A 27,822-nucleotide genomic window follows, 5' to 3' on the forward strand; every position below is an offset into this window, starting at 1 on the left:
ACTAAATGATATTAAGTGTCTGTGTAACTTTAATAAAAGGCCAGATTAGAATTTTCAGACACTGTACATAATGGCTTCTGCATTAGCTTCATGAGGAAGCGATGTTTCTCATGTTCTACTTCTAAAATATACAGTTAAACAAAATGAAGTTACCAGCTGTCTCCAGAGAAGCAGTACTGCGAATCATGCGCATGGCTGCTGTTAATGGGTGAGTATACACACCATAAAGAATGTTTCACATTTTTACATAAAACAGTACATCAAATATTATAAAAGTGCTGAGATAACTAAATTTATTAATTGAAAGTAAACAAGTAAAAATAAGCAATGAGTTAATGAATAAATGAATGAATGATTCATTTTAAATTTTCCTTTAGGTGCCAGTGTCCAGCTCATTCTCAATCATTTTCTGGTATATCAGCTCAAAATTGTGGTAAGTTTCAACAGCTGCGGGTAGCACTTATTATTTACAATTTTAATTTTTTATATTTTGCCAGTATTTAATTTTGCAATATTGTGTTATTTTCAAACACTTTAAAGTATACAGTTATTGATTTTTGCATAACGATATTTCTTAACAAATTTTATGCTGCTTAATTTTGTTGAATCTTGCATGTAAGAATTTTAGTACAATTATATGATATTTTCATAGTTAATGACCATCATAATACCAGCTTTATTTCTTATTTAAGCTTCCAAAACTCAGCAACAAAACTCAAAAGAATATGCTGTAGAGGTAATCTCATTCTTCCATTTTATCATGTTATGCAATAAACTTGCTTTTGTTTCTGCATAACCAATTTCTTTGATGAGTAATCTTTTGATATCATTCTTCCTGACACATAAACAAGTAAGGTTATGTTGAATTGAAGGATTAAAGGGTCATTCTGAGATAAATCTCTTCCTTTAAGCAACCTGTTGACAATAGGATTTTGTTCTATACAAAGGAATAAGTCTTCCTGGCATAATTTAATTGTCAGACAATGTGTAAGTTTAATAATCCCAGTTTAATGAAAACAGATTGACTTCCATTTAAATTTCTCATTAAACCACAAACTCTAACTTTTTAATTATTTTTTTTGGCTAAGTTTGAGATCTTTAGTAATAACTCGTTCTGTGAGTGAAGTCAAACCAACAAAATGTATTTATTGTGTTATATTGTGAAATTCTTTCATCCCTCTACTTTGGGGGAAAGTACCATGGCTTTTAGGTGAGGTTGTCGTTACCTTTTTACGCAGAATCTTTTTTAGGCCAATGACACAAATTTGAAAATTAAACCACATTCTTTACTTTTTTACTGAATTTGACCAACCCAATGCATTTCTTACCCATTTTCTAGACCAATTACAATTTTGTCATTGAGTTTTGGGCAATGTTTTGTCATGTTTGGGATGTTTTCAAAATTCTCACGACCTTTGTAACAGATCGTAAGTTAAAAAAAATCCTTGAAACACACTAATTGGAATTCAGATAATATATCCTAAAGGGAATATCTAGTTAAAATAATGGTTTGTACAAGTGTTGGATAAGATCAAGGATATATACAATGAACAGTAAAGAAATGATAGCATTAATTATACACACGAACCAAAATAAATATAAATAAATATAAATAAATAAAATAAAACATTATTATTTGAGTATACAAAAGAAATATTTAGTTGGAATAAAAATGATATAACAATTGGATAGGTTCATGGATCGTAAATTAAAAAGACAGGAATCAGTAGCACTTGCAGACGACTTTGCTGAATATCATCATCATCATCATCATCATTCTCGGCTTAACATCTGTTTTCCATGCTAGCATGGGTTGGACGGGGTATATTAATGACCCTCTTCCAATCTGATCTAAACTGTGTTAGATTTAATCTCAACTTCCTCTGTATCAAGTCTGTCCTTATAACCTCCTGCCAAGTCTCCCTCGGTCTACCTTTATAACTTAAATTAACAAGGCAGAAAATATAAATTATTATTTTGAAATCTTTATTATATTCTCCCGTAGATAAGCTCAAGTATCTAAGCTTTGTTTGATTAAAGCTGCTATAGTTTTTTGAAGGTCATTTTAATTTATTTCTTGAAATATTAGGGAAATCTGCCAATGTTTATCAGAATCATAATAGACCTTGCACATCCTTAATTTTAGATGGCATGTTCAAACATAAGATATGGAAAAGGAGTTACAGCTGAAGTTGGAATGGTAGGAATCGTTTGTCTTTCTATTTTTTTTTTTTTTTGGCCACGATAGAATGTTAGAATGTTTGTTATACATAAAGACCACGATTTTATCGTGGTTCGTGTGCACCACGCTCGTTACACGAACACGATGTTAACAAACCTTTTCACAGTACTGTAATTGCTGGTTAATATAATGTGGAAATACAAATTTTTGTGTCAGTAATTTAAAAATCTGCATAAAAAATATAAAAGATAAGAAAGGCAAAGCTTTAAAGCTCTCTCTAGTGGAAAAGTTTTGTTTGTTTGGTTATTTGTCGTTATTCTGAATACAAAAGTAATCACTGTGAAAAGCCCTGTTATTTCTAAAACAAAGAGATGAATGTTTCTTCTTTCACAAATAAAAATCAATAAGTTACTACAATGTTTCAACATTTTCTTTAGGATCTTCAAAATATGAATGCCAAACATGTTGCTTTATTTACAGATAAAAACGTAAGCTATTGTATTTTTTGTATTTTTCGGAGCACTTTGATTGTAAAACATAGATTGTTCTTAAAAAGCTGATTTTATAACTCTCAAAGTTGCTTTAAAAATTTTTTCCTGTTACATACTTTTGTTTTCCACTAGTATTAATGGGAAGGTAAGGTTGAAATAATATGTTGTGGAGCTGAAAAAGGTTGTTTTACAAGTTTTGAAAAACTTTTGAGTGACCTCATTTTGCTGATAAAATAACTTTATATATTAAACTTACCTAAGTAATAAAGAAACATAATAAAAACACACAAAACAAAATAGTATTTACTTCTTGATTGAGTGTCGATGTAATGACTGAAAAGAAATTAACCACCACTCTTGCTGACGAAATACCTAAATGTAGCTATATCTTACAGCGTTTTGGTTGTGATAAGCCATTCTCAAGTCGTAAAAAATATGTTTAGCTATTTTGTTGAAAAGAGGTGTTTTTTCCTTCAGTCAAAATGGTAAAAAAGAAAAAAATGCCAACAACTGTTTTATTTATTTCTCAAAGTCTTTTTTTTAATCTCTTTTAGCTTGTCAACCTGCCACCAGTTTTGGAGACAATCAAATCCTTGGAACAAAATAACATCAACTTCTCATTATTTGACAACGTCCGCATCGAGCCCACAGATGTTAGGTATGGCATAAATGTGAAATCTTCAGGAATTAGTAGGTTTTTTGTTTTGTTTTTGGAATCGAAATGTGTGTGATTGCTATACACAAAAAAATATATATTTCAGTATCATTTTGTAGTGTATGTTTCTTGTTATGTGTATGTATTTTTTACATAGTTTCCAAGAAGGTATCGATTTTGCAAAGAATGGAAATTTTGATGCTTTTTTGGCTGTTGGAGGTGGATCAGTGATAGATTCTGCTAAAGCTGCAAATTTACTTCTTTGTCATCCAAATCACGAACTTCTGGATTTTGTGAATGCACCCATTGGAAAAGGCTTACCTACAGAAAACGAACTGAAACCACTTTTAGCTGGTATTTTATACCTTAATACTTGCGTTAACCGCCAATTAGTTTTTTTAACTTTAAAAGGCACTTTTATTCAAAGCGCTTAAATTTTGCCAAATATTTCAAAATTCTATTTTAAAACAGATTATATATTTTAATTTTATAACTGCGTCTGACGTTAAATGCTTATGATTAATATCTTCTACTATATTATATTTTAGTTCCAACAACAGCCGGAACAGGTTAGCACATTTTCTTTAGTTTTTTTTCTAAAACATTGTCACTGTTTGTTGTATAATTGTTATATATTTGTTATTTTTCTTCTCAGGAAGTGAAACCACAGGTGTGGCAGTCTTTGATTATACTCCGTTAAAAGCAAAAACTGGTATGTCGGTTTGTTCTTGTTATTTTGTTTGTTTGTTTGTTTGTTGTTTTTGTCATTCTTGCTTAAAGAAGTCTAAAAACGTAATTCGATCCTTCTTCAGCATGACTGGATAAGAATTTTCTTTATACTTGAAATAAATTGTCACAGTAAACAAGCATGTTGGTGACAATTTAACTTTTAACTTGTTTTCCTCAATAAAATTAATGCAACATCTTTCACTAAAAATTACCAAAGTACACATAAAAAGCTATCAATTTGATATTCAACTTGTTGCATACGAGCACAAAAATCTGTCGTGCCTAAAGATTCAACTTTTTTAAGCCTCTTTTTTAACTATAGTACAAAGTTTATCATTTAAATTTGCAAAAGCCGCCATCTTTTAGTGCTTACAGCTCTATACTAATTTTTATTTCAGGAATTGGCAACCGCGCACTTCGGCCATTGCTTGGGATAGTCGATCCACTTCATACTTTACACATGCCCGCAAGAGTTACAGCTAACAGTGGATTTGATGTGTTTTGGTAATTAACTGTTCTGTCTTCTCTCCTTTTTCTTTTTAACTTTAAAATAATGATAGAAATATGTTGTGCTTTTAGTCATGCGCTGGAATCCTACACGGCAATTCCATACACTGAACGCTCTCCACGTCCGAGTAATCCGAAATTGCGCCCAGCTTACCAAGGTAGTAATCCGATCAGTGATGTTTGGTCAAAGCACGCATTAAAAGTTTGCGTGGATTATTTAAAAAGGTGATTGGTTTTGCAATTCAGTTTCTCGCGTGGGTACTTTCTGCTTTTGAAAAAGCCTTACTTTAGTGAATTTTTTTCAGTCATAAATGTTTGCTAATTCGGCTCAGTTTGAAAAAAAATAAATTAATTCGTTGATTTGCTAAAAGAATATTGATCAATAAGTTACAAAGTTTGTCCTCTCAAAATATTTTGTTTCCATGCAAAGTGTTTACTGCAATATTTTCTGACACTAAATTAAGTTAAAATCCTTCGCATTTTTGGTCATTTTCGCGAATGTTTATGGCTATAGAAATTGTAAGTCAGCAAAATAAGGGATATTCTTCAAGACGAGAAAGTTTTTTCAACTTAAAAAATAAAACAGCGGGAAATTCTCAAAGTTAATAATTTATTTCTTCTTTAACCTTCAAATACATTGTGTTTTCATTCTTCTTTGGTACTACGGACATTTGTTGGATGTCCTGATCCTTGAAACGGTAATGGATGCAGACTTTAGATTACAAACAATAAGGAAAGAAGAAATAAAAAAAGAATTAATTACAATTCGCGATTTTTTCACCTCGTGAACTTTTTTGCCTGCGAAAGTTCCTGCCACTAAATTAGCTCTCCGAAATTACTAAAGGACTTCATTTTAATATTATTTTAAAACCAAAAATTATAGCCCCAGATATAATTATATTCGCTAACCGTGTTTGTTATTCGTTAACCGTGTTTGTTATTCGCTAACATGTTTGTTATTCGCTAAGCATGTTTGTTATTCGTTAACCGTGTTTGTTATTCGCTAACCGTGTTTGTTATTCGCTAACCGTGTTTGTTATTCGCTAAGCATGTTTGTTATTCGCTAAGCATGTTTGTTATTCGCTAAGCATGTTTGTTATTCGCTAACCGTGTTTGTTATTCGCTAACCGTGTTTGTTATTCGCTAACCGTGTTTGTTATTCGCTTATTCTATCTTCTGTTTAAACCCAACAGAAGCATTAACGTGAGAATTTTTAATGGAACAAATGTATCTTTTTCCCTAGAGCTGTTTCAGATCCACATGATATGGAAGCAAGATCTGAGATGCATCTGGCGAGCGTGTTTGCTGGTATTGGCTTCGGAAACGCAGGTGTTCATCTATGGTATGTTCATATGTATATACGATCAGTGTATATACGATCAGTGTATATACGATCAGTGTATATACTGTCAGTGTATATACTGTTAGTGTATATACTGTTAGTGTATATACTGTTAGTGTATATACTGTTAGTGTATATACGGTTAGTGTATATACGGTTAGTGTATATACTGTCAGTGTATATACTGTTAGTGTATATACTGTTAGTGTATATACTGTCAGTGTATATACTGTCAGTGTATATACTGTCAGTGTATATACGATCAGTGTATATGCTGTCAGTGTTGTCAGTGTATATACGATCAGTGTATATACTGTCAGTGTATATACTGTTAGTGTATATACTGTCAGTGTATACACTGTTAGTGTATATACTGTCAGTGTATATACGATCAGTGGATATACTGTCAGTGGATATACTGTCAGTGTATATACTGCCATTGTTTATTTCAAATTCCGTATAGTATGTGAGACTAAATTTTTTTCGAAGATGGTAAAAAACAATCAAACTTCACGAAATCAAACTCGCGAATAATTACTCTTGTTCAGATGGTGATAATTCAGCTATTTTAATTTGTATTGCACTTCTGTTTTGCCAATCGTCTTGACGTGATCTTTTTTGTGTATTAGTCATGGAATGTCGTACGCTCTGTCTGGCATGGTGAAAAAATATCAAGCTGAAGATTATAATGTCGAACACGCGCTTGTTGTGAGTAACTCTGTTTTAGTTGTTCTAGTGATAATATACAAGCAGAGTTTCTGCAGGTCTAGGGACGCTGTTATGATAAATCGAGACATTTTGAATCCATGAAAATCGACATCACTTTTGTGATAAAGGTAAATTCCACTAGATGTCTGTTGCGCTCCATGGGCGCTTGTTTTGGTGGCGCGTAATCTTGATGGGCGCTTGTTTTGGTGGCGCCTAATCTTGATGGGCGCTTGTTTTGGTGGCGCTTAATCTCCATGGGCGCTTGTTTTGTTCAAAATTTGTAAACTTTGCTAATAAAAATAGCTTTTGTACTTACTTTGACATTGACTCTCTTGTTTCAATATATTTTGTCCACGTTATAGGAGACATAATTTAAAGGGACCTTAAGTAGGGTTAAAAATCCCAAGGCTTACTCTTTTCAATTTTTTCAACTATAGTCGTACTTTGATAGTATAAGCATTTTATCGAACAAAAACACGAGTTTGTTTCATGCGAAGATTGCTAATTTGTAGTCTGCAATAACGTTTCTTCAGTCTTGTCTTCCATTCGTATTTCAGGCTGATCGTTTCTTAAATTTCTTCATTGCAAAATCACATAGAATTAAAATTTGTTTGTTGAATATCAGTACATTTACTAGTTATCCAAGATTCTTTACTTTCACGGAACCTGCTCATCTTTCAGCATGTTCGTGTAAGGGGTCTTCGAATTTTTTTTTTGTGGCCCCGTTAGCGGGATATCGCCGCTAAGATTCAGACCCCCTCCCCCCTCTTTTATCGAATTTCCGTCCGTGAAATACACACATTCGGGTAAATCTTGAAAGGCTCAGGGGCGTGTTTTGTAGATAAAAGTTATCGGAATTTATGAAAAGAGGAATTATGCTCACGAACGACGAAGAATTTTTAGGCCACAAACAATTTTTTAAAATTTCTCAATACTTAGCGGATTTTTTTTTCAAACATCAGGGGGTCTGAAGGGGGTCCCCCCTTATAATTTTTGAAGGCCCTAAGACATTAAAAAGGTTTTCATCACGTGTTCTTTTATTTCAGCCGCACGGTTTGTCCGTCATTATCACAGCACCTGCAGTGTTTAACTATACCGCGCCAGCTTGTCCAGAAAGACATCTTGATGCTGCTGAAATATTAGGTATGGTTTTCGAAATTTGGATTGTTACATGATTTTGTAGTACCTAAAGAGTTTATATTTTAATTCTATGCGAAATAGATTTTAACACTCACATCGAAGAATTACTGAACTTTCATTTGGCCTCGCGGAAAATTTTTAAAGGCCTTATTCGTGAAATCTATTTTCTCAAACATATTGAACGCTGTTCTTCGCGAAAGTTTTTTTTATTTCGGAATTATTTTTTTTATATCGCTTTCGTATTAAGTTTTAGTGTAGCAATTGTAATCAACTTTTTGAATCGATTTAAAACCATGAGGTTTATTGTAACTTTACGCGCTATTTCAAGATCTCCTTTAACGAATAATAGTCACATGCATATACTTATATCGCCTTAACGCAAAAAAAAAATTATCTTCGAAATTTTCTCCTTTAAAGGTATTTAGTAGATAAAAAGAAAGTGGAAATATTTAAGAAGTTGTATTTCTGAGATTTTATCCAGTTTGCGCACGGAATTTACACCTGATCGTTTTGCGCGCCTTCAACTGTAGCGCGATTTCTTCGCGTGAAAATTTAAGACGCACAAAAAGTTTTCTTCATTGACCTGCGTCTGTGGAGTGATTCTTATTTTATATTTTGTTATATTCTAGGTGTTGACATCTCCAATGCAAAGAAAGAAGACGCTGGCCCGATATTATCGGATGCAATTCGCAAATTCATGTATGACTTAAATGTGGACGACGGTATTTCAAGTTTTGGTTACACGAGTTTGGATATTCCCGATTTAGTCAACGGGACGTTACCACAACATCGGGTTACAAAACTAGCCCCGGCAGGCGAACCAGCACCTGAAGAGTTCTCCATGATATACGAGCAGTCGTTAAAGATTTATTAAAACGTTTCGTCTGTTCAGTATGTGAAATTGCTGAAGTCAGCACTTTTTTAACCCAGTAATTAAGAAGGTTAGCCACTTTCAATTTGCCTTGAAACAATAATTTTTTATTTTTTAAAAACTAAATTTTTTAGATTTTAGTATTAGATTTAATTAGAATTTATTAGCGGTTGATAATTACTTCGGATGACTAGTGCTTACAATTTCAATATTTTAAATAGATCGAATTCGTTGAATTTAAAACTCATAGGACCTTTTTAAATATTGTAAAAAATGATGGCCCCAGATTTAAAACTTGGCAATTTTAAGAACTTTTAGGGTAATTAGAATTTTTTTTGGGACAAATTCTAGAAGAGAACACCAAAAAACATACTAAAACCATTTTTAATTTTAGAAGATTTTAGGAAGAAATGAAGTTAATAATAATCAAGACTCTTATTTCAATGTCAGAGAGAGGCCCTTCATTTTGAATTGTAGTAATTATGTGAATATAATTCATCAATCTTGTTGCAAGGTAAACATATCCTTCATTTGTTGTCACAAAACGTAATAGCAAAAAGTTACTATTTAATAAAAATAATAAATGTCACTATGAACCACCACTAGAAGGTGTTAATATTTTAGGAGGTGTGGCCACTCTGTAGAACTGACACAAGTCTCTGTATATTATCCTGCAAGGAACGGAGGTTCGTCCAAAATGAAAATTGCTTATGCGCTTTTCTAAAATCTCATTTCAGATTATTTTAACAATTTTGAAAGCGTGCAGTGGTCAAATTACGCATTTGAGTACTGCATGCTTCCTTTATAAAAATAAAAAAAAATTCCAACAAGCCGAGTTATTATTTTTATTGTTCCATTGTTTTGAACATTAGCCCTATTGTTTTTAACTTAAAATTCCAGCCTGATATTCTTATGAAAGAAAAAGAGTGTATTATCAATTTCTCATTTTAGACCTTCACCGGGTGGCAAAAAAAGGTGGCTAGCGTCTGCATAAAACGTGTAAGTGTTGAGAAAATTGATTCAGTCCTAAAAACCCTTTCTGAAAATCCTGAAAATAAATATCCTTGCTTTTTTGTCTATAGTTGTTCTGGGATTTTCGGAAAACTGGCTCATGTATTTTTGAAATCTAATTTAAATAATCGATCGTCACTTAATTGTTCTCAAACTAGGTCCTTATAGAAAAAAGCGTGTACACCCGTCCGAGTAACTCGTATAAACATTGTTCATAATAAGCTCGCACGAAGGCGACGGTAGCGACTAAACTCTTTAAAAAAATGATTTTTAATGATAGACTTGTAAATAAAAAAGTTTTTGTAACTTTTAATAGGTAAAAATATTGAATAAATTTAATTTTCTTTCTTGATTTTTTACTTTAGACAAGTAAAAATTCGAAAGAACATTATTTATGCTCACCTACTAATAATTGTTATGTTTTAAAATCGCGCCTTTCGGAGATGGATGCTTAATTAAGTGCTGCGGTCGACCATGGCAAAATAAAGACGGTCACACCAAAATAAAGACGGCCATGGAAACATAAATAAGGCCACAGAAAAACATTCCACGTCTCAATAAATTTATAAATTGGAAAATTAAAAAAAAAATAAATAAATAAAATCTGACTATTTTTCGATATTCTAGAATGTAACAATATGCGAAGTTTAAGTTCAAAAATGATAAACTTTAAAAATACTTTAACCTGCTTTAATTTTTATCATTCTTACCAATTTTATAGATTAAGGCTCCTGTGCTAAAATAAGTAGCTTTGAATAAAAATAATAAATAAATAAAAAATCAATCTAATCAGTCATTATTTTGAAAATAATAAGTGTCACTGAAGAAATCTGAAAAAAAAAACATTGCCGAGCCTCGACCTCAAGCCTATCATTGGCGAAGAAGAGCGGTCAAAGTTGCTAAATCTTAGCTTCATTATACTTATTAGAAACATCCACCATCTGTTTTTTATTTGTTTTATTCGCATAATACATTCAGCTCACGTGATTGCAGTGGGGTGTCCAGCTTTCAAAGCGAATAAATTTGTCTTTAATTATTCAAACCAATCTGTCCATTGCGTTGTTGTTACATTCAAACGTCAGTCTAAAACAGATTGGCGAAGTCAGTTCAATGAAAGAAAAACATATATAAGGGCGCCAAATTTTTTAGTTCTTTAATAATGTAATGAAGTTAAAGTTAAAAGACAAAGCGTTCATCAGTGAGGATTCAATTTTTATCTAACCCGACAACATTTAAAAACGAATAAGAAGATTAAAATTCCAGATAAAGATGGACCAGAAAGAACTTAATGTTATAAAATGTTGAAGAACTGCAGTCGTAGTTGTAGTTAATAAACTCGTGGTTCGCAAATGATCGGTTATAAAATTATCTGAGGATAATTTGATATCTGAGCTTGCAAAAATATCGTTAAAGTCACATAAGAACTATGTACAAAAACAAATACCGCAAGATAACGCAAACACCAAGCAAGCACGTCGTATGTCGTACAGTACTAATGTCACTGTTTTTGAACAAATACGTTGCCGGATTGGATGAAATCAAATTGGGTTTCCTTTTAACTTGGTCACATGTTGAGAAATATAACGACGCAATTTATTACGCGGGTGCTGTCACGCGGGTGGTGGATGATATAAATAATAACCCAAACCTACTTAACAGCACAAAGGTGACATATCTGACCGCTGATTCCACATGTAGTAACCATAATGGCGCCAAAGGTACGGTTGATTTACTCTTTAAAAACATTACAGCTTTTATTGGACCGCTGTGTTCAAAACAATGCATCACAGGAGGAGAGATAGCAACATGTAAGAAGATACCAATGATCTCATTCGGATGTTCTTCAATACGGTTATCAAATAAAAGCAGCTTTCCATACCTGGCACGCGTTAAATCGTACGCACGGGGGAGTGGGGTTTGGACACCAAAAACCTTCATTGCGATAATGAAGAAATTTAATTGGAGACGCGCCTGTATTATTGAACGCACGCATGAGATCTATACGCCATTAGGTGAAGCTACGGTTAAGGCGTTTTCAGAGTCTAACTTAACAATAGAAGAAAGATATACGTATCAATTGTATACAACGAAATATGAGAAGAAAGCAATTATTGAAAAACTTAACAAGAAATGTCGAGGTAGGTATCAATTCATTACCAGAGGGAATATGCTTGCACCTTTTTTTTATCTCAACGGTATGCTGGTTCAGTGGCAACAATTGTTCAGGTGATCACAAAAATTCGGTACCCAATTCTAACACAGATATTATGACACAACAGTATCAACCGGCCTTTATCTTGTGAACAAAAAAGTAGGCAAAAAAAAAGGTGGAGAATTTTTTTTTTTGGTAGGTAAAAGTATTTGGCACTTGCAAAAAATTTGTGAAAATCAATTTTTACCAACATAGTTCATACAGTTCAATTTTTACCGCTAATTTTTGTTTATTTTTTTTCAAATACATGCAAATTTTACAAATGCTCCTTTTCATCTCGCAGTTTAGACTAAAAATTTAATCTAAATATCCAACGTATGTATTCTCTTCTTTTTGACGCATTTTGGTTCTTATTGGACTAAAAAAAGGTCAAGCAAAAATAGGGAAAAATGGTACTTGATGAACCAAAATATGGACAGTTTTATGGACAGTAAATATAAGCCGAAAAGCGAATGTATTACTTGTTTGGATTTCCACTTATCCGAACAAATTAAGAGGGTTTGATAAAGCAAATCCAAAGGGACTGGGGACAATGATTTCACTCCGGGGTTCTACATATCGAGCGGTAACTGTACACCTATCATAGGTCACCGAGTTAGAAAGTGGACAGAAATATGGTGCGTTTACTAGCGAAAAAAGCGTATACACTGAAACGATCTGTAGCCGATTTTTCAAATTTCTCGTAAAATACACAATAAAAATTGATTGTAGCATCATCTACTTTATTTTTCAAAGAACAATATCTGAAGTTACTTTATTGCATGGAAGTTTTATTCACAGATAAGTAATCATTTTTGGTCTTTGTTGGAAAGATGTGAAAAGAAGATGTGTTTCGTTCGAACTGTTCACTGATTGGTGAACGTAGAAGTCACCATTAAACCTAGTGCACACTTTATTTGCAAAATGATTTGATGGACCGTTACCAAAACTTTTAGCTTACATTTTAAAAATAAAATATTTTGTCTTTTAGGCGGGTAAGTAATAGCCACAAAGCCAAATCTTTTTATGCCTATCATATCCAGAAAAGGAAATATCAGTCCAAACTTTCCCCGTCAAATTTTTGTCGTCCCTAGTATTTTTCCTCAAAATTTCGTCACTTGTGGCGTCTTGATAAAATGAAATTTATGGAGGCCTTTTCATCACTTGGATCAATAAGGTGTAAAGATATTTACAGCTTTTTCTTGCAACCTTTCTTGTAGTGATGTTCTTTCTAACACATTCAGAAGACGTGACGTCATTTCTTCTTCTTGCATACGAACTTGGCTTGATGAACTATGTATACATCACCATGGACTATAAATTACTGAACGTGACAACAAGACAAAAGAAAGCTTTGGAAGGTTTGATATCAATCAGTACCAATTACCCGGCAAATGTTTCTTCTACAAAATACGTTGAATTTCAAGAAGATTGCCGCAGAAGAGCGAGGCTTCCTCCATTTGAGCTGACTGACGTCAACTTAACAACCAAGGTATAACTTTTTAGAAAGTTGAGAGGAAGTTTATTTAGATTTTGTTAAACGAAAAAGTCAAGAACGTTCAAATTTAACGCGTAGAGTAAAATTCTGATTATACAAGAGCATATCATATACAGCTTTCGTACGAATTCGTTTTATCATGCTACGTTATGACACAGTGAAGAAGTTATAATGTCTCCAGTAAATTTATATGTGCACTTGTTTTTTTTGTTTGCGCATTTGTGCTCTATACTCGTAACGTTGCGATGTTTAGAATTCTTCGATAGCTGCTTATCTTTACGATGCAACAATGTTATATACAATCGCTGTTGATGCAATGATAAAAGATGGAAAAATAGTTAATAATGTGATTAACTCCACGCTTTTGATGGATTACATCAGGAAAACTAAATTTCAAGGTATGTGTAAATAAATGAATGAACCAACGGACGGACAGACAGACAGACAGACAGACAGACAGACAAACAAAAAAATAGAATGATATAAGGATTACCATCCGACATGTGTTGCTCTTGGCATGTTAGTTTATATAAAGTCTTTCTCCTATTTCGAAGGGCGCTTGATCGGCAGAAACACAAATGATTTCTTCTTCATTCTGAATTGTATACTTAGCCCTTTACGTAAATCAGTACTATGCCGTAATATTTATCTTTACAGGAATGTCTGGAGAGGTAAAGATGGATGATAATGAAGATAGAGTGCCGTTGTTTCAAATCCAAAATGTGAAAAAAGGAAAACTGGTCGTCACTGCGACGTATGATCCGTTGACTAACACTCCAATTGTGTTGAACGGTTTGTCTGAAATCCACTTTCCAGGCGGATTATCGAATCCTCCTAGAGATGTGCCAGAGTGCGGATTTCATGGCGAAAAGTGCGGTAAATAATTATTAATGCCATGCTTTGAAAATTTAAGTTTTTATTCTGCCTGAAAACACAAGAGCTAATCATTGGGCAAACAGATTCAATTAGTCAAGTAGCTAGCAAGCAAGAAAATTTGCTATTATGTAGGCCAGGTAAAAAAAGCAATTGACACGCTGTCTAGCCTGTTCATATCACAGAACCATACACATCTGGGCCTTCGAAGTCTTGGAAAAAGGAGAAGGAGTCATTGACGCCGCAATGGCGATGTTTGTTTGGAGATTGTGGATCTAAAAATCTCAAACTAATATGCCAACTACAGCTCGAATACACAAGAAGAATCACAAAGCAAACAAAAATACAACTCTGTCGGATGTTTGTTAAAAATACAAACGTTTCTGTTTTTACAATGCGCAAGATTTTTTTTGAAGATTAAAATTTTTGGTACGAATTGGATAGCTGTTTTTCAACCTCAGTTTCCTATGCGATATTTACAAATAGACATTTTTAATAAAATTCGCTTACCCCTCATATCCGTCGTGTGTATCACGCAGCGGTATTTGAAGACTTTTTTATTCACCATTATTACCTGACTGATACAAACAACGGTTAGTATGAAAAATCCGATGATTTGATTGGTTTACGGCTTATTTTAACAGGTCTTTATATGAAGCCACACTAACCGGTGTTCGAAGCCATTATTAAAATGGTCACATAAAAAATTAAAAAACATTTTCATAGCACACAAAAAATATAAAAGTGGCTCACTTAAAACCATATTTTCATTTCAATTCACATAAACAATGATTCGAATTTGTTTTGTGTATAAGATTTTAAAATCGAACGATCTTGAATTTGAAGGGTATGAAAATCGAACATGCGTTTTTTTTCCTTGTTGCCTTGGGAATAGCAACTTTAATACAGCTTTGTTTTTTTTGTTCACAAAGGAATATTTATTTGCAGATCAGATACAGTCAGGTAATAAAACGGATACTGACCAGTTTTGATGTTGCACTGTAAAATACAATGCCCTCGGTGAAGGGCACAATCCTCGCAATCTTGGTCTGTACTTTTGATCCCAGACTTTGTATTTTACAGTACAATACCAAAATCGTCAGTATCCGTTAAGTATTCATTAACAAAAGGGTATTTTTGGTTGACGTAAGTAGTCTTCAAGCCTTCAAGTGATTATATATTTGTTCGGATATATTTAAAATTCTGTTTTTTTAGTTCACGAAGATTCTTCTTTTGGTCGTTTCTTTCTTGCTCCACTTCCTCTGATATTGTTACCAGTACTTCTGTGTTTTCTTAAGAGGTAAGGAATTATTTTCTTATTATTATTGTAATGTCATGTGATACTGTTTCTTATTCACTGCTTATTATTGTAATGTCATGTGATACTGTTTCTTATTCACTGCTTATTTTTGTAATGTCATGTGATACTGTTTCTCATTCACTGCTTATTATTGTAATGTCATGTGATACTGTTTCTTATTTAATGTCATGTGATACTAATACTATGTAAACTGTTTTGTCTACCCATACCGAGAAATCGCAAGTATATCTTGAAAAATAATCCTGCTTTCTACAAACTCGAACAAAATAGCTATCAGTTAGAAATACAATAAACTGTTTTATCTATCTCTTCCGAGAAATATTACCCTCGGTTAGCGTCTTAACCTCCAAGCTCGGTTTACACTTTTGACCTCAGATAATATTTGTCGGTATAGATAGACGAAACAGTTTATATTGCGTTGGTATAAAGCCCGTTGTGAAGACTTTTTAGCCAGTGAGCTGCGGATTTTCCGTAAAACCAGTTAAAAATAGCTATCAGTTAGTAATGCCTATTGTTAACTGCCTGGATTTTGCAAGCGGGCAATTAGCGCTCTTGACGACGGGAAGAAAAATGGTAGCATAAAATTTAAAGCACGAAAAACAAGTTTTAGGAAGCATTGAAAATGATTATATATCTAACTCCTACAATAGATTTTTTGATAAAACATTTTCATAAAATAGAAACAACAACAATGTCAAGATAAACAGTTAAAATAACCATATTCAGCAACTTTCCGTCTGGATGCTTCTTCAACATGGCTAGTTAACTAGCTACATTGTCCATAAAAAACGACGATCTGATGATATCCAGTTTAATCAATAATACTATTAAATACAGGATGACGAAATTGTAACAAATACGTCTCCTCTCATTTTCAGACTCGTTTCTTCAGCTTTTTGGTTACCCAGTCAATAAAAACTCGTTGAAGTCCATGTTAGCTAGCTTGCTAGTTAAAAAATTTACTTCAATATTCGTTGTAACTACATGTTAAGCACACATCCAACTATTCACATTTTGTTTTTTCACATAACTTTTATTTCATGTCATTAAGGAACAGTATCACGTAATAGTATTAATTAGAGGTCCTAATTTTTAACTATCCCGAAAATTATCCCGAATTATCCAATTATCCCGAAAATTATCCCGAATTATCCAATTATCCCGAAGAAAACTTATGCAATGCAACCACATTTAATTTATTTTCATTCCTTTTCGGTAAACGTTTGGTTTTTAGAAAAATTCAAATTGAACAGAAGATTCTAAGCAACGACCTGATTATTCCCATCGAAGAAATACGATTCGCAACTGATACACTACAGAGAAAGGTATACATTTTTGTATAAATAAACGGTAGGTTATGAATGCAAAGTTATATACAAATTATCGTGCTTTCTTAAAAACTATTATAATTTGTATAATTTGTTTTGTAATTTCTCGTAATTTGCAGAGCTATACTGTATAAAACACACAGACTTCACCCCAGGTACTGAGCTATTTCGTGTTTATTTGCAATCGGATCTAAACTTGTCTCACGGCTTTTGGGATATCTTAATTTGGCAAAATTGAGACATGTGAAAAAAAAAACGGGCTGAAAAGTATACATGTAATCGCAACAGTAGAAAATCATTGGATAATCAAGACCTTATTAGATCACCGAATCAGCCTAATTAACGAGCAATGCAGAGTATATGCTTATAAACGAGATTAACGTACATATCAATAAACGACCGATTTATCGCGCTGAGCGTTTATGTAGAAAATGATATGGTATGCGAGTTTATTTTGAAGGAGCGTATCTCAAACAAAAAGGTTTTGGTAGAAGGTTAATAGCTAAAGATACAGAAAAATTAGGATTATAGACCTCTTCTCTCCCGTTCACACATAATATAGTTGGATCTGTTCACTTTAAATATTTCCAATAAAGATGATTTCCAGGTTTTAACAAAATTAATCAATATTTATTTAATTATCTATTGATTTAATATAGATTTGCCAGTTTCAAATAAAAACCTCCGAACGTATATGTTCGTTTCGCACCAATGTTAAGCCTTAAGCTGAATTTCCTCTTAAATATAGTTTGCTTCAGAAAGGATCAGATTGAAACGAAACGGAAATTCATTAATTTTAATTTCCACTAATGCATTGGAACAGATCGTGATAAAACGGAAGTCAACGTTTTAACAAACTAGATGTTTTCCTCGAAAAACATCAGAAGAAGTTGAATTCAATTTTATTTGCACGGAAACGAAAAGTTCAAAAAATTACCAAGTTACGTCAGTGAAAAATTGCTTCTAGAGCAACTTAACCCGCTTAGTGAGCTAATGACCATCACTGTGCTGTATGTTGTGCGTCATTGTACATTCTTCTTCGTAGATTTCTGGTGCACAAAAAGGTGGCATGGGAGCTAGGAAAAACAATGATGCATGCGCTGTCTACAAAGGGAGAAAAATACATTTAAAGACGATGTATAATTTTGGAAGTTCAGTTAAAAGAGATTTCCTGATAAAACTTCGACGGGTGAGTTACAACTGAAGTACATCAATCTTAATTTTACAAATACTATATTCCACTTACTAACTAAAGAAAATGAAGGCTCGATATGATACCTACTCCTATTGTTCACAAGCCTATGCCTCTCCTAACGTTACCCTGTAGATTTCATACTAATTGGGTCCGCATTCTCGGCGTTAGTGAAATGAACATAAAACGATTAGCTACAGTCAACGCTAAATATGTCGGACTCTTGAGTAGATTAGTGTTCGAGACACCGGTTGAACCTCACAAATTCGAAGAGAACTTCTTAACCTTTTGGCCACACAAATTCTTGTGGCATTTGAGTTATGGGGTATAGGAAAAATCAACATCTTACCAGTAGAAAGTAAAAATTATGAAAAAAATCTGACCTTTTTATGCATTAACTGTTCTTCCAGCTACGTCTTGTTTCTTTAATTTTCTCAGCCATGGTAAACCGGGGAGTATAATATTAGTGTTTCTTAAACAGTATTCTCATATTGACATTTAGATCTAGTTAAATTGAACCACTTTGGCCAGAAAAAAATGTGACCAAATTTTTTTACTAGGATAAGCACTGATAATGATTCATATGTTTTTGACTCATTATAACAGCTCCTATATACTTTTTATGTAAGATGAAAGATATAAATCATATGAACGTGGATGCGTTCGTGGGAGTGATCAGACAATCTGAAGATTTGCATTTCGTTTGGTCTTATTGCTCGAAAGGGTGCTTGCAGGTAAGCTCTTATATCTCTTAGCTCTTATACCACAATCTATTGTATCTTATACCTATTGTATAGTTTTTTATGTTTATATCTTTTATCTATATGTATTTATATTTTATTTATCTCCCTTAAAATGTTTAGGAGGTGCTTCAAAACGAAATAGAATTAGATTGGATGTTTAGAGTTTCATTTGCTGATGATATATCAAAAGTAAGTCTAAGATTTACAACCATCATTGACTCTAACCCTATTCGGTTCAGGGGTTAAAAATCCCCCCCTGTTGGTTTATTGTAATTACTTTTGAGACATGTTGCTTCACGGGTTGAAAATTAGTGTCTTGCTCATCATTTTTAGGGAAGGTTTTTGTTAAACTGTTTTTTAAGTAAACGAGAATGTGCATATTAATTTATACAGTCATATTTTAACTTCCACTGTTTTAGCCTGTTTTTGATTAGAAACAAACTACAGGCATTATATGTTTGATTCGCCTTATTCTGAAGTAGGAATACCTAACATCCAACAAATTGAGCCTTTTTTTAAATAGTCAAGTGTACCATTCGCAACCAAAAAGCATTTCCCAATTTCGTGCTACTAAATGTCTCAGTACTACTGCAAGGATGTAGGTGTACTAGATTCCCCACACAATTCAGCTAACTGTTGTAACAGTGATTTCAAACGTACTAGGTAGATAGTTCACAAAACCGTAACGGATTTCACTAATGAGCTGATTCCCAGGGATGCTTATCCAAAGAAAGGACGTTTAATTACCGCTATGTCTGTCTTAGCGGTAATTTTTGTACTATTTTTTCAGGGCTTAGGGGCAATCCATAAAAGTTCGGTGGAACTTCATGGTAATCTGTCATCATTGACATGTGTTATTGACAACAGATGGGTGTGCAAACTCACAGATTTCGGAATGTTCCATTTTAAGCAGGAGCTGGATGCAAATTATAATTATTTGCCATATGGAATGACCAAAGCAAAAGGTAATTTACAAACTTTTCCTTTAACTATGTTATAGATTTACTGCCGCGTTGCCATATGGAAATTTTATAAAAAGGTTGAGCAATAAGCTTTTTTTTCGAATAGGTTTTAGTGAATGGTGCAAGCTCTTGTTGTTCTGATACTTCTGTTATAGGATTTTCCCACAACTCATAATAGCTGGTCATTTTTTTATGAGCTAAGCAACTATAGCTCGAAAAAAAGTTAAAAAAAGTTAAATTGGTGTACAGCTTGCACTGTCGAAGCAAAGCATGAAAGCAAAACAATTGTTCTTAATGTTCTTCTATATTTCCCCGAAGCCTTTTCCACGCTAATGTGTGAACTGGGTTATTGAAGAGAATAAACACTTTAAGGCCTTCAACAGGATACACAATGTGAATGATCCAACAAAGTCACTTGCCACAGTAATCAGAAATCCGTCAGCTGACCGACTGTTAGCCTTGTGGTAAAGTGTTCGCTTCCAATGCCGGAGGTCTTGGGTTCAAACCCTGGCGAAGGCATGCGAGAGACTATAAAAGTGTGAATATATGCTTTCTTCTTCGCGATTAGCATGAGAATGGGTTCATATCTTAGGCAGTTGTCTAGTTGAGCGATTACATTGCTTGCACTAGCTCAAATGGGAGCTTTAAATGCTCTAGGACCCTCTTCGCAGGACCCTCGTTGATAGCATTATCCTGGGTTAATAATTTCAATAATAATAGACAAATGCTGACAGCAAAGTCACTGTCCGTACACGACCTCATATTTAACTTCAAATTTCAACTATACTCTTATCGTGTTATAACTTAAATTTAAAAACTATAACAACTACTATATTCTCTGTCATCCATGATTTGCAGCAACAAATACGCTACAATAAGCTTTCTTTTCAATTTCACAGTGCTATTGAATTCATTTTAACACCTTAACCCCGAAACACTTCCACCGCATTTTGTTTCGTTATCCTCTTTAACCTAATCAGGCATCATTCTACATTCATATCAGATCGCTGTTGTTCCTGCTTTTGTAGTTACATAGAGTTTATTTAAAACTTCTTGACGCTATCCCTGCAAAAAAATCCAGTGTCGCGACTTATTCATTAATCACGTGATCTGCCGAGTGAGCATGGCTGCTGTGCAGTTGTTACGTTAGCGAATGGTGACGTATAAAGATCGAGGCCGCCTTCCAACAGGCAAGAAGTGATTCTACGTATGCGATGTAAATAGTGAGCCTAATGAAGTTGTTTATATACAAGAAGAAAAGTATATAAAACTATATGTGATTAATTTTTGTCGTGACTCCACGCAAGATCCCGACACCAGCTACAACGCTTAAAAAGTTTAAAGACACTTAAATATACTTTAGAGCAATTTTGGTGGGCTCCTGAAGTACTGCGCGATAAAAAAAACCGAGTACGAGAATCTGATATCTACAGTTTTGGTATGGTGTTGTATGAAATATTTATGAAGCAGCGACCATTCTTTGATGTAATCGACAACGGAAGCAAACATCCACAAGGTAAGGCCTACTTTAGAAATTAGCCAAAGCCTAGTCAAACTCATTAAACATTTTACGGTTGGAATTAACCAAGAACAATGAGTACATCTGCAGGAGACGAGTTGACAGAAAAATACATTTCATCAGGCGTAATGTAAAGTGACTCAAAGTTGAGACATGGATCCGGATGAATGGACTAAAATTTCTTACTCAATTTCTTCTCAAATTCGACTTTGCACTTGGAAACTGCTTACTTCGTCTTAACTATTTTTAATGAATGTTTGAGTTCCCAGGGGGTTCACTGTATAAATAAAAAGAATCATAAATTCATAAATAAGTTTATTTTTTATTTCGTTATAGATTTGATTCGAGAGATAGCCATAATACCTTCATTTCACTTGCGTCCTTCATTACTAAATAACGAAAACACACCTGAAATTATAATCGATTTGATAAAGCAATGTTGGTCTGAAAACATACATTCACGACCTTCTCTCAAAGAAATTACTAAAATCATACAAAGTTTAAACGAAGAAAATTACTCGTGAGTATTTTTGTAGTTGGCTTTTGAAAGTATACTAGACTAGCTTGAGTATGAGACAACATTAGTAGTAGTGATAATCTCTCTCCGTTCTTTAAGGCATAATAAGTAAGCATAGAGCTTTTTCTTCCCATGCCTAATACAGATGAATTTTTTACTAGCAAAAACTGACCATGGAATAAATAAACGTTTTTTATCAGCAACTCCATATTTTAATTTGCTAAGGGTGAAATTTCAATCAGCCTTAAAGTTGTTAGTGTGGTAGTCAAATTTTACAAAATTTTAAGCTTTGCACCTCCTTTTTTTGCGCTTTATTTTATTAATTTTCTTTAAAGGACGTTCTTATACCTTCCCTGTTAGATTATTCAGATATAAGCCTTAATTTAACTTTCCAAATGTCAAGATGGCAAATTGCTTAACGGTTGCTAAGATTTTCATCCAAATCTTGGTTGCGTATTAGCATAAATGTTAAATGTTTTAATATATTTTCTGCACACTCTTGTCCTACTTGCAGTGAAAGTTTGGTGGATCATATGTTGCAAATGATGGAGAAGTACACAGAAAATCTCGAAGAAACAGTAGCACTTCGTACGAAGCAGTTAGAAGAAGAGAAAATGAAAACAGAAAGTCTACTTTATAAAATGCTACCAAGGTAAGTGAGGAAAACGGACAGACGTGAGGGAAGGAGTGGTGTGTTGTTAGTGTTGCACCATACAATATTATTACCATATAATACCCTCACATGGACCAACAAAGTACAATACTCTTGCATGGAGCAACAATGGTATTTGAAATGACGCCATTTATGTGTGTCGCTATTTCTTTCTAATATGGTGTCAATACCATACAATACTTTTATATGTATGTCACTCTAGTTGAACAGGCAGCTTATCCCCACCTCTTCTGTTCTAATAGGGATAAAAAAAAGTATCGGAACATACAACTAGTTATTTCGAGAAAAGTACGAAATATGATATAAATAAATAGTCCCAAAACAAGGTATGTATTTCAGTTTCCCTGAGAAGGAACAAGAATAAAAGTGAGCTTTTTCGATGATGCAATAATGCCAAAACTGATTTTCTCTTCGGATTAATTTAATACAGAAATTAATACAGAACGAAATGTTTTACGCGAAACTTAAAACAATGCGAAATGTTTTACGCGGAAATTAATACGCAATATATTTTTTCTTTACGAAACAAAGCTAATTGTGGCAAGATATTTTAAAGGCGTATATTATCTATAATTATAAATTTTACCATTTTTTAATACGCGAAAAAGATTTTTATACAAGGCCACCATCAATACGCGCGAAAATAAGTTTGAATGAGGTACCATAAGTTAACCGAAGGAATGCAATCACACCGTGTTATCGTTAGCACGAACAAAATTTCGAATTTGACTGGCCAGTATATATTTGTACATATTCCTCAATAATTCTTCTTGCACGAACATTTCTAGATCTGTAGCAGCAAAACTAAAAGACGGTCAAGAAGTGGTAGCAGAGTATTTTGAATCAGTGACCATCTTCTTTTCTGATATTGTTGGCTTCACATCATTATGTGCAGATAGTACACCATTAGAAGTTGTAGAGATGTTAAATGATTTGTACAGTTGTTTTGATCAGTGTGTGGATGCTCACGATGTTTATAAGGTGAAGAAACCAATATTTTTATCTGAATTTTTATTTCGTTATACAGGAAAATACAGTAATTCTTCATCCTACAAAAGGCGAATAACTAGTGATATAATTTAAGCGCATATCTTATTTTCAACCTGATAAACAAGACTGATCAAGGCAATAGCATATTGAAGAGGATCATCGGCACAAAGCAACGACATAAATAAAAAAACAGCCGCTCTCAACATTGTGAATGAAGGGACGGTTTCGCTAGTGCCGTCTCCGACATAAAAAGGAGTTTAAAGGGACTGGAAAGACATTACTTGATTTGATGGAAAATTAATTAAGTCCTTGCCATTCATAAAAGTTTATCTTTTACATTTTAGGTGGAGACAATAGGAGATGCGTACATGGTTGCTTCTGGACTCCCGTTGCGTAATGGCATCAAACATGCTGGAGAAATTGCTACGCTATCGTTAGATCTTTTAAAAGTTGTCGAACCTTTCAAGATAAAACATAGACCGGAAATGTCGCTTCAAATGAGAATAGGAATTCATACAGGTGAGTGTGACCAGCTTGAGTACTAACCTAGGTTCGTTTGGCGGCACACGTTTTTATAAGAAATTCTCGTATCCTAATACATTCATGGGTTTTCACGCGGTAGAATAAGAAATGTTTTTACTAACCGCTCAATAATTTTACTCATTTTGTGAGAAGACCCTTGTTTTTTTACACTCGGTTTTGATATATCATGTATCGCAAAACCTGCTATCACTTCACCCTAGTTATTGTACTGAAAATATATTAACCTCTAGGCCCATGCGTAGCAGGCGTCATTGGACTAAAAAGACCACGATATGATTTATTCGGCGACACCGTCAATTATGCATCCCGAATGGAATCAAACGGTTTACCTGGTCGTGTCCATGTTAGTCCTGAATGTAAACAACTTCTTGACGAATTAGGAGGTTATCTGTTAGAAGCAAGAGGTTTTGTTAAAATGAAGGTAAGCTGATGTCGGTGTTATTAAATTCGCATTGAAATCTTGTTTTACCGACCTAAAGGTGATTTACGAAATGGTCTCACACAAGGACGAACTCGACCTATCAGGTTAACATTGCTTTTATCTGGAAGATGTTTAACTTTCGTACTGGTTTGATAACCAAAGTACGAATAGTTAATTTTGGTTTCAACTTATGTCGAGTTGCAATTTCCAAGTAATATACTCTTGGCACGATTATCTCTTTTCAAGGGCGAGTAAAATTACGCTAACTAATACAGTCTGCGTGGACAAATATTCGCTACAACAAGTCCTTTGTCCCTTAAAAAGCTTCCTTTTTGAGTAGCTATGTCAATAATAAGTGCAATTTTCAGTGAGTTTTCACTTCGTCTGTCCCAAGTCCTTTGTCCCTTAAAAAGCTTCCTTTTTGAGTAGCTATGTCAATAATAAGTGCAATTTTCAGTGAGTTTTCACTTCGTCTGTCCCAAGTCCTTTGTCCCTTAAAAAGCTTCCTTTTTGAGTAGCTATGTCAATAATAAGTGTAATTTTCAGTGAGTTTCACTTCGTCTGTCCAGAAGAGTTTATATTTATTTGCTATCTTATATATTAATTCCCTTGCGTGAGTAAAACTGTGAGTCCACGACACGGAAATCACGGGTCACTTACTTATGACGTGGCTGTACGCTAAAATTTAACTAAAAAGATTAGGGATGTACTTCATAGAAATCGCACATAAGGTGTAAATATATAACCCGCTGCTAATAACGATATAAATATATATACCCTTATGCCAAAAAACTCTATGTTAGCATATATATATAGGTATCGCTACATATGAAACGGTATTTGATATTCACAAAGCATACGGACTGTTAAATGAAGTTCCTAGCATAAAACGGAAATTGTGTTTACGAAAAAGATGGCTGTTCTTTTTGAGTATTCTCTACTCTTTCATTCAAAATAAATCTTTAAAAAAACATTTGAAGAAGAGCATGGTTTTATAAATTAATCATAGCAAGGTTCTGTAAGGTTTTTTCATGTTTTATTTTCAGTTTTGATTATATTATTGTTGCCAGACATGTTTTATAGCTAGCATCATAAAAAGTCAACCACCATCAACAACTAGCTAGCTAGCTAGGAGTATATATATATATATATATGTAGCCATGTTCTTTATACCTAGCTAAGTCTCCAGTTTATATTTAAGTGACTAGCTATTAGCTGTTGTAGCTAGCTAATGCTAAAATGTAAATTTAATTTGTTTCAAATTGTGGGCAAGAACCTTAATCAGCATGCTAAAAGAACTGACTTTTCTTAATTTAAAATTACTAAACACAACCATTTTCTTACATTTAGTGTAAACTTTTGTGTGTATGGCTTATATTTAATACACCAAAAGAGCTACTTTGTTGATTTCAATTTTATACTCTTTGTAAGCTATTTTTTTCTTCTTTTTGACATTTCTGTTTTACCACTCAATTTTTACATTTTATAAGTTATTTGGAACAGAATGGTATGAAATAGACCAAAATACCTGATCTTAGTTGTTTTTAATTTACAGGCTGTCTGTGAAACTTTAAGGGGAACATTTGGTGGAAGACAATGGCATGACATATACTGATAGAACTGATTTTTGTTGTGTTAGATGTTATATCTGAACCTTTTTGACATTTTATGTTAATTTTGCGAGGAAGGAGCATATATATATACACAGAAGAAGAATTCGATTTTACACCTTGCAAGCTTTGTTTTTCTATATTTTGTATAAATTCTTACTGGGGAGGACTCCGTGCAATATATCCAAATGACTGATCCTTCTCGATTTAAATTTGATGTGTTCTAAATCGTATATAGTTTTGGAAATTTTGTGTAAGATTTAATGGGTAAGGGCTAGATGCAATATGTCAAAAAAACTTTTTTTGTTGAATCAGAAGCACTCCCTATAACCATTCTTTTTTTTACAGTTTGTGAAGCTTTTGTGAGGAAAGAGTGTATGCAATATTATCGAAATAACTGATTTTTGTTGCAAACTGTTTTTCTTTGGCATTTTGGATTAAAATATTGTTTTAGAGGGCATATGCAGTAGATATATGTACTGAAATAGTTAAATTTTGCAAACTTTGATTTTGTCGTTACCTCTCATTTTTTACATTTTGATTAAACTTTTGTGGGAGACCGTCGGTATGCGAAGGACCAAAATAAGAGATTTTAGTATTATTTAGAATTTGTATTTTGTGTTGCAAAATTGGTGCAAAAATTGACATAAAATGAATTTATATACAGATTGATTGCTGTTGTTTAACATGACTCATTATGACTTATATATATATTTTATGAAAATTTGTGACAGAATACTATGTGAGATTTGAAATTTTGTTTACTTTATTGATGGTAAAACAGCATGCAAATTGCTAAAAGGACTTTATTAATTTTAGATTTAAACACCGTTATTTTGTTGGCATTTTGTCTAAAGTTTGGTGAGGAAGGACTGTATGCAATATATCAAATAATGTTTTATTGCATTATAATTTGTCCTTGCAAATCCCTTTTTTTACACCTTAGATAAAAAATTCTGTCAGAGGCACAATTTATTGTTTATTTTTCACATTGTGTGTCAACCTTTAGCAGGGTTTGCAATAAACTAACTGATTTTAACATATACAATGAGAGAGATTTGTGTTTGACATTGATCAGCTTTTTTGTATATATGTGGCGTTTTGAGTGATTTAAATTTTATGGGTGAGATGTATGTTGAAATGCTTTTGGAAACTTCTTTCCGAATAATTTTCGCATTTGTCAGATGGTCAATTTTAAATGTCACATAAATACTGCAGTTGTTGAAAACCTTTGGTCATTTATATAATAATGCAGATGTAAGATGCGCACTGCTGTATTGTTTGTTTTTTGATGGACGCATATCTGCTACATAAATTGAATACAGTGGATTCTTCCACAGGAAACAGCTAGTATATATTATTACTTGAAGTAAAAGCAAAATCACCATTTTTAGACCTGCGTGAGATTTTGCCTTCGCCGGAATGAAGTTATAATTCGTGCTTAACACGTTACATAAGGTTTCTCATAAGACCGAAGTTCTCTTTAGTAAATAACATTTCATGCCGGAGTGAGCAACGTATTGACTCCTTAAATATTTATAAAACATTCTACTTAATTACAAGAAAATAATGTGCTTTTCTTTTTGCAGGGAAAAGGTGAAATCGAAACATTTCTTTTGAATGGTAAAAAGGAATTATGAAAGTTCGATTTCAAAGGAACATTCCGAAAATTGCTTCGTCGAAAGCCGAATTAAGAAATATTATATGCTCACTGTGTTGTATTTTTTTGTTTCTGCATGTACGTAACACAACGCAACGAATTTAAAATAAAATTTAGAATAAAATTTTTGTTGTACAATACTTTG

General features: G+C 33.3%; 2 protein-coding genes across 4 annotated transcripts; both read left to right on the forward strand.

Moving 5' to 3' along the window:
* On the forward strand, positions 1-8,802 carry LOC130647780 (hydroxyacid-oxoacid transhydrogenase, mitochondrial-like). The gene is made up of 15 exons (XM_057453745.1): positions 1-208; positions 378-433; positions 693-736; positions 2,147-2,200; positions 2,620-2,670; positions 3,228-3,331; positions 3,486-3,682; positions 3,877-3,897; positions 3,984-4,040; positions 4,456-4,561; positions 4,637-4,789; positions 5,808-5,906; positions 6,536-6,614; positions 7,661-7,757; positions 8,384-8,802. Exons 1-15 carry the CDS (start codon positions 144-146, stop codon positions 8,626-8,628), a joined length of 1,428 nt encoding a protein of 475 aa, XP_057309728.1. The 5' UTR covers positions 1-143; the 3' UTR covers positions 8,629-8,802.
* Positions 8,628-27,802, forward strand: LOC130647777 (atrial natriuretic peptide receptor 1-like). Of its 3 annotated transcripts, none has more exons than XM_057453741.1 (19): positions 8,682-8,695; positions 9,020-9,139; positions 9,577-11,774; positions 13,048-13,319; positions 13,579-13,723; positions 13,983-14,201; positions 15,414-15,498; positions 16,754-16,844; positions 17,893-18,036; positions 18,669-18,773; positions 18,903-18,971; positions 19,573-19,747; positions 21,108-21,260; positions 21,600-21,783; positions 22,295-22,432; positions 23,242-23,434; positions 23,788-23,962; positions 24,217-24,407; positions 27,607-27,802. In XM_057453741.1, the coding sequence occupies exons 3-19, from the start codon at positions 11,063-11,065 to the stop codon at positions 27,655-27,657; spliced, it is 3,102 nt and encodes a 1,033-aa protein (XP_057309724.1). In that variant the 5' UTR covers positions 8,682-8,695; positions 9,020-9,139; positions 9,577-11,062; the 3' UTR covers positions 27,658-27,802. The 3 variants fall into 3 exon arrangements, with proteins under 3 accessions (XP_057309726.1, XP_057309724.1, XP_057309725.1); XM_057453742.1 differs by having other exon boundaries at positions 9,577-9,624; XM_057453743.1 differs by lacking the exon at positions 9,020-9,139 and having other exon boundaries at positions 8,628-8,695; positions 9,577-9,624.
* Positions 27,803-27,822: the final 20 nt, after the last annotated feature.

Source organism: Hydractinia symbiolongicarpus, chromosome 6 (genome assembly GCF_029227915.1).
Source record: "Hydractinia symbiolongicarpus strain clone_291-10 chromosome 6, HSymV2.1, whole genome shotgun sequence".
Taxonomy (NCBI): domain Eukaryota; kingdom Metazoa; phylum Cnidaria; class Hydrozoa; order Anthoathecata; family Hydractiniidae; genus Hydractinia; species Hydractinia symbiolongicarpus.

Excerpts from the sequence above, each read along its gene's own strand:
- LOC130647780 (XM_057453745.1), top strand. The coding sequence starts at position 144 with ATGAAGTTACCAGCTGTCTCCAGAGAAGCAGTACTGCGAATCATGCGC. Across the intron at positions 209-377 it reads CGCATGGCTGCTGTTAATGG|GTGCCAGTGTCCAGCTCATT; the intron begins GTGAGTATACAC and ends ATTTTCCTTTAG. Across the intron at positions 2,671-3,227 it reads CTTTATTTACAGATAAAAAC|CTTGTCAACCTGCCACCAGT; the intron begins GTAAGCTATTGT and ends AATCTCTTTTAG.
- LOC130647777 (XM_057453741.1), top strand. The coding sequence starts at position 11,063 with ATGTACAAAAACAAATACCGCAAGATAACGCAAACACCAAGCAAGCAC. Across the intron at positions 18,774-18,902 it reads GCTCGAAAGGGTGCTTGCAG|GAGGTGCTTCAAAACGAAAT; the intron begins GTAAGCTCTTAT and ends TAAAATGTTTAG. Across the intron at positions 23,435-23,787 it reads ATGCTCACGATGTTTATAAG|GTGGAGACAATAGGAGATGC; the intron begins GTGAAGAAACCA and ends TTTACATTTTAG.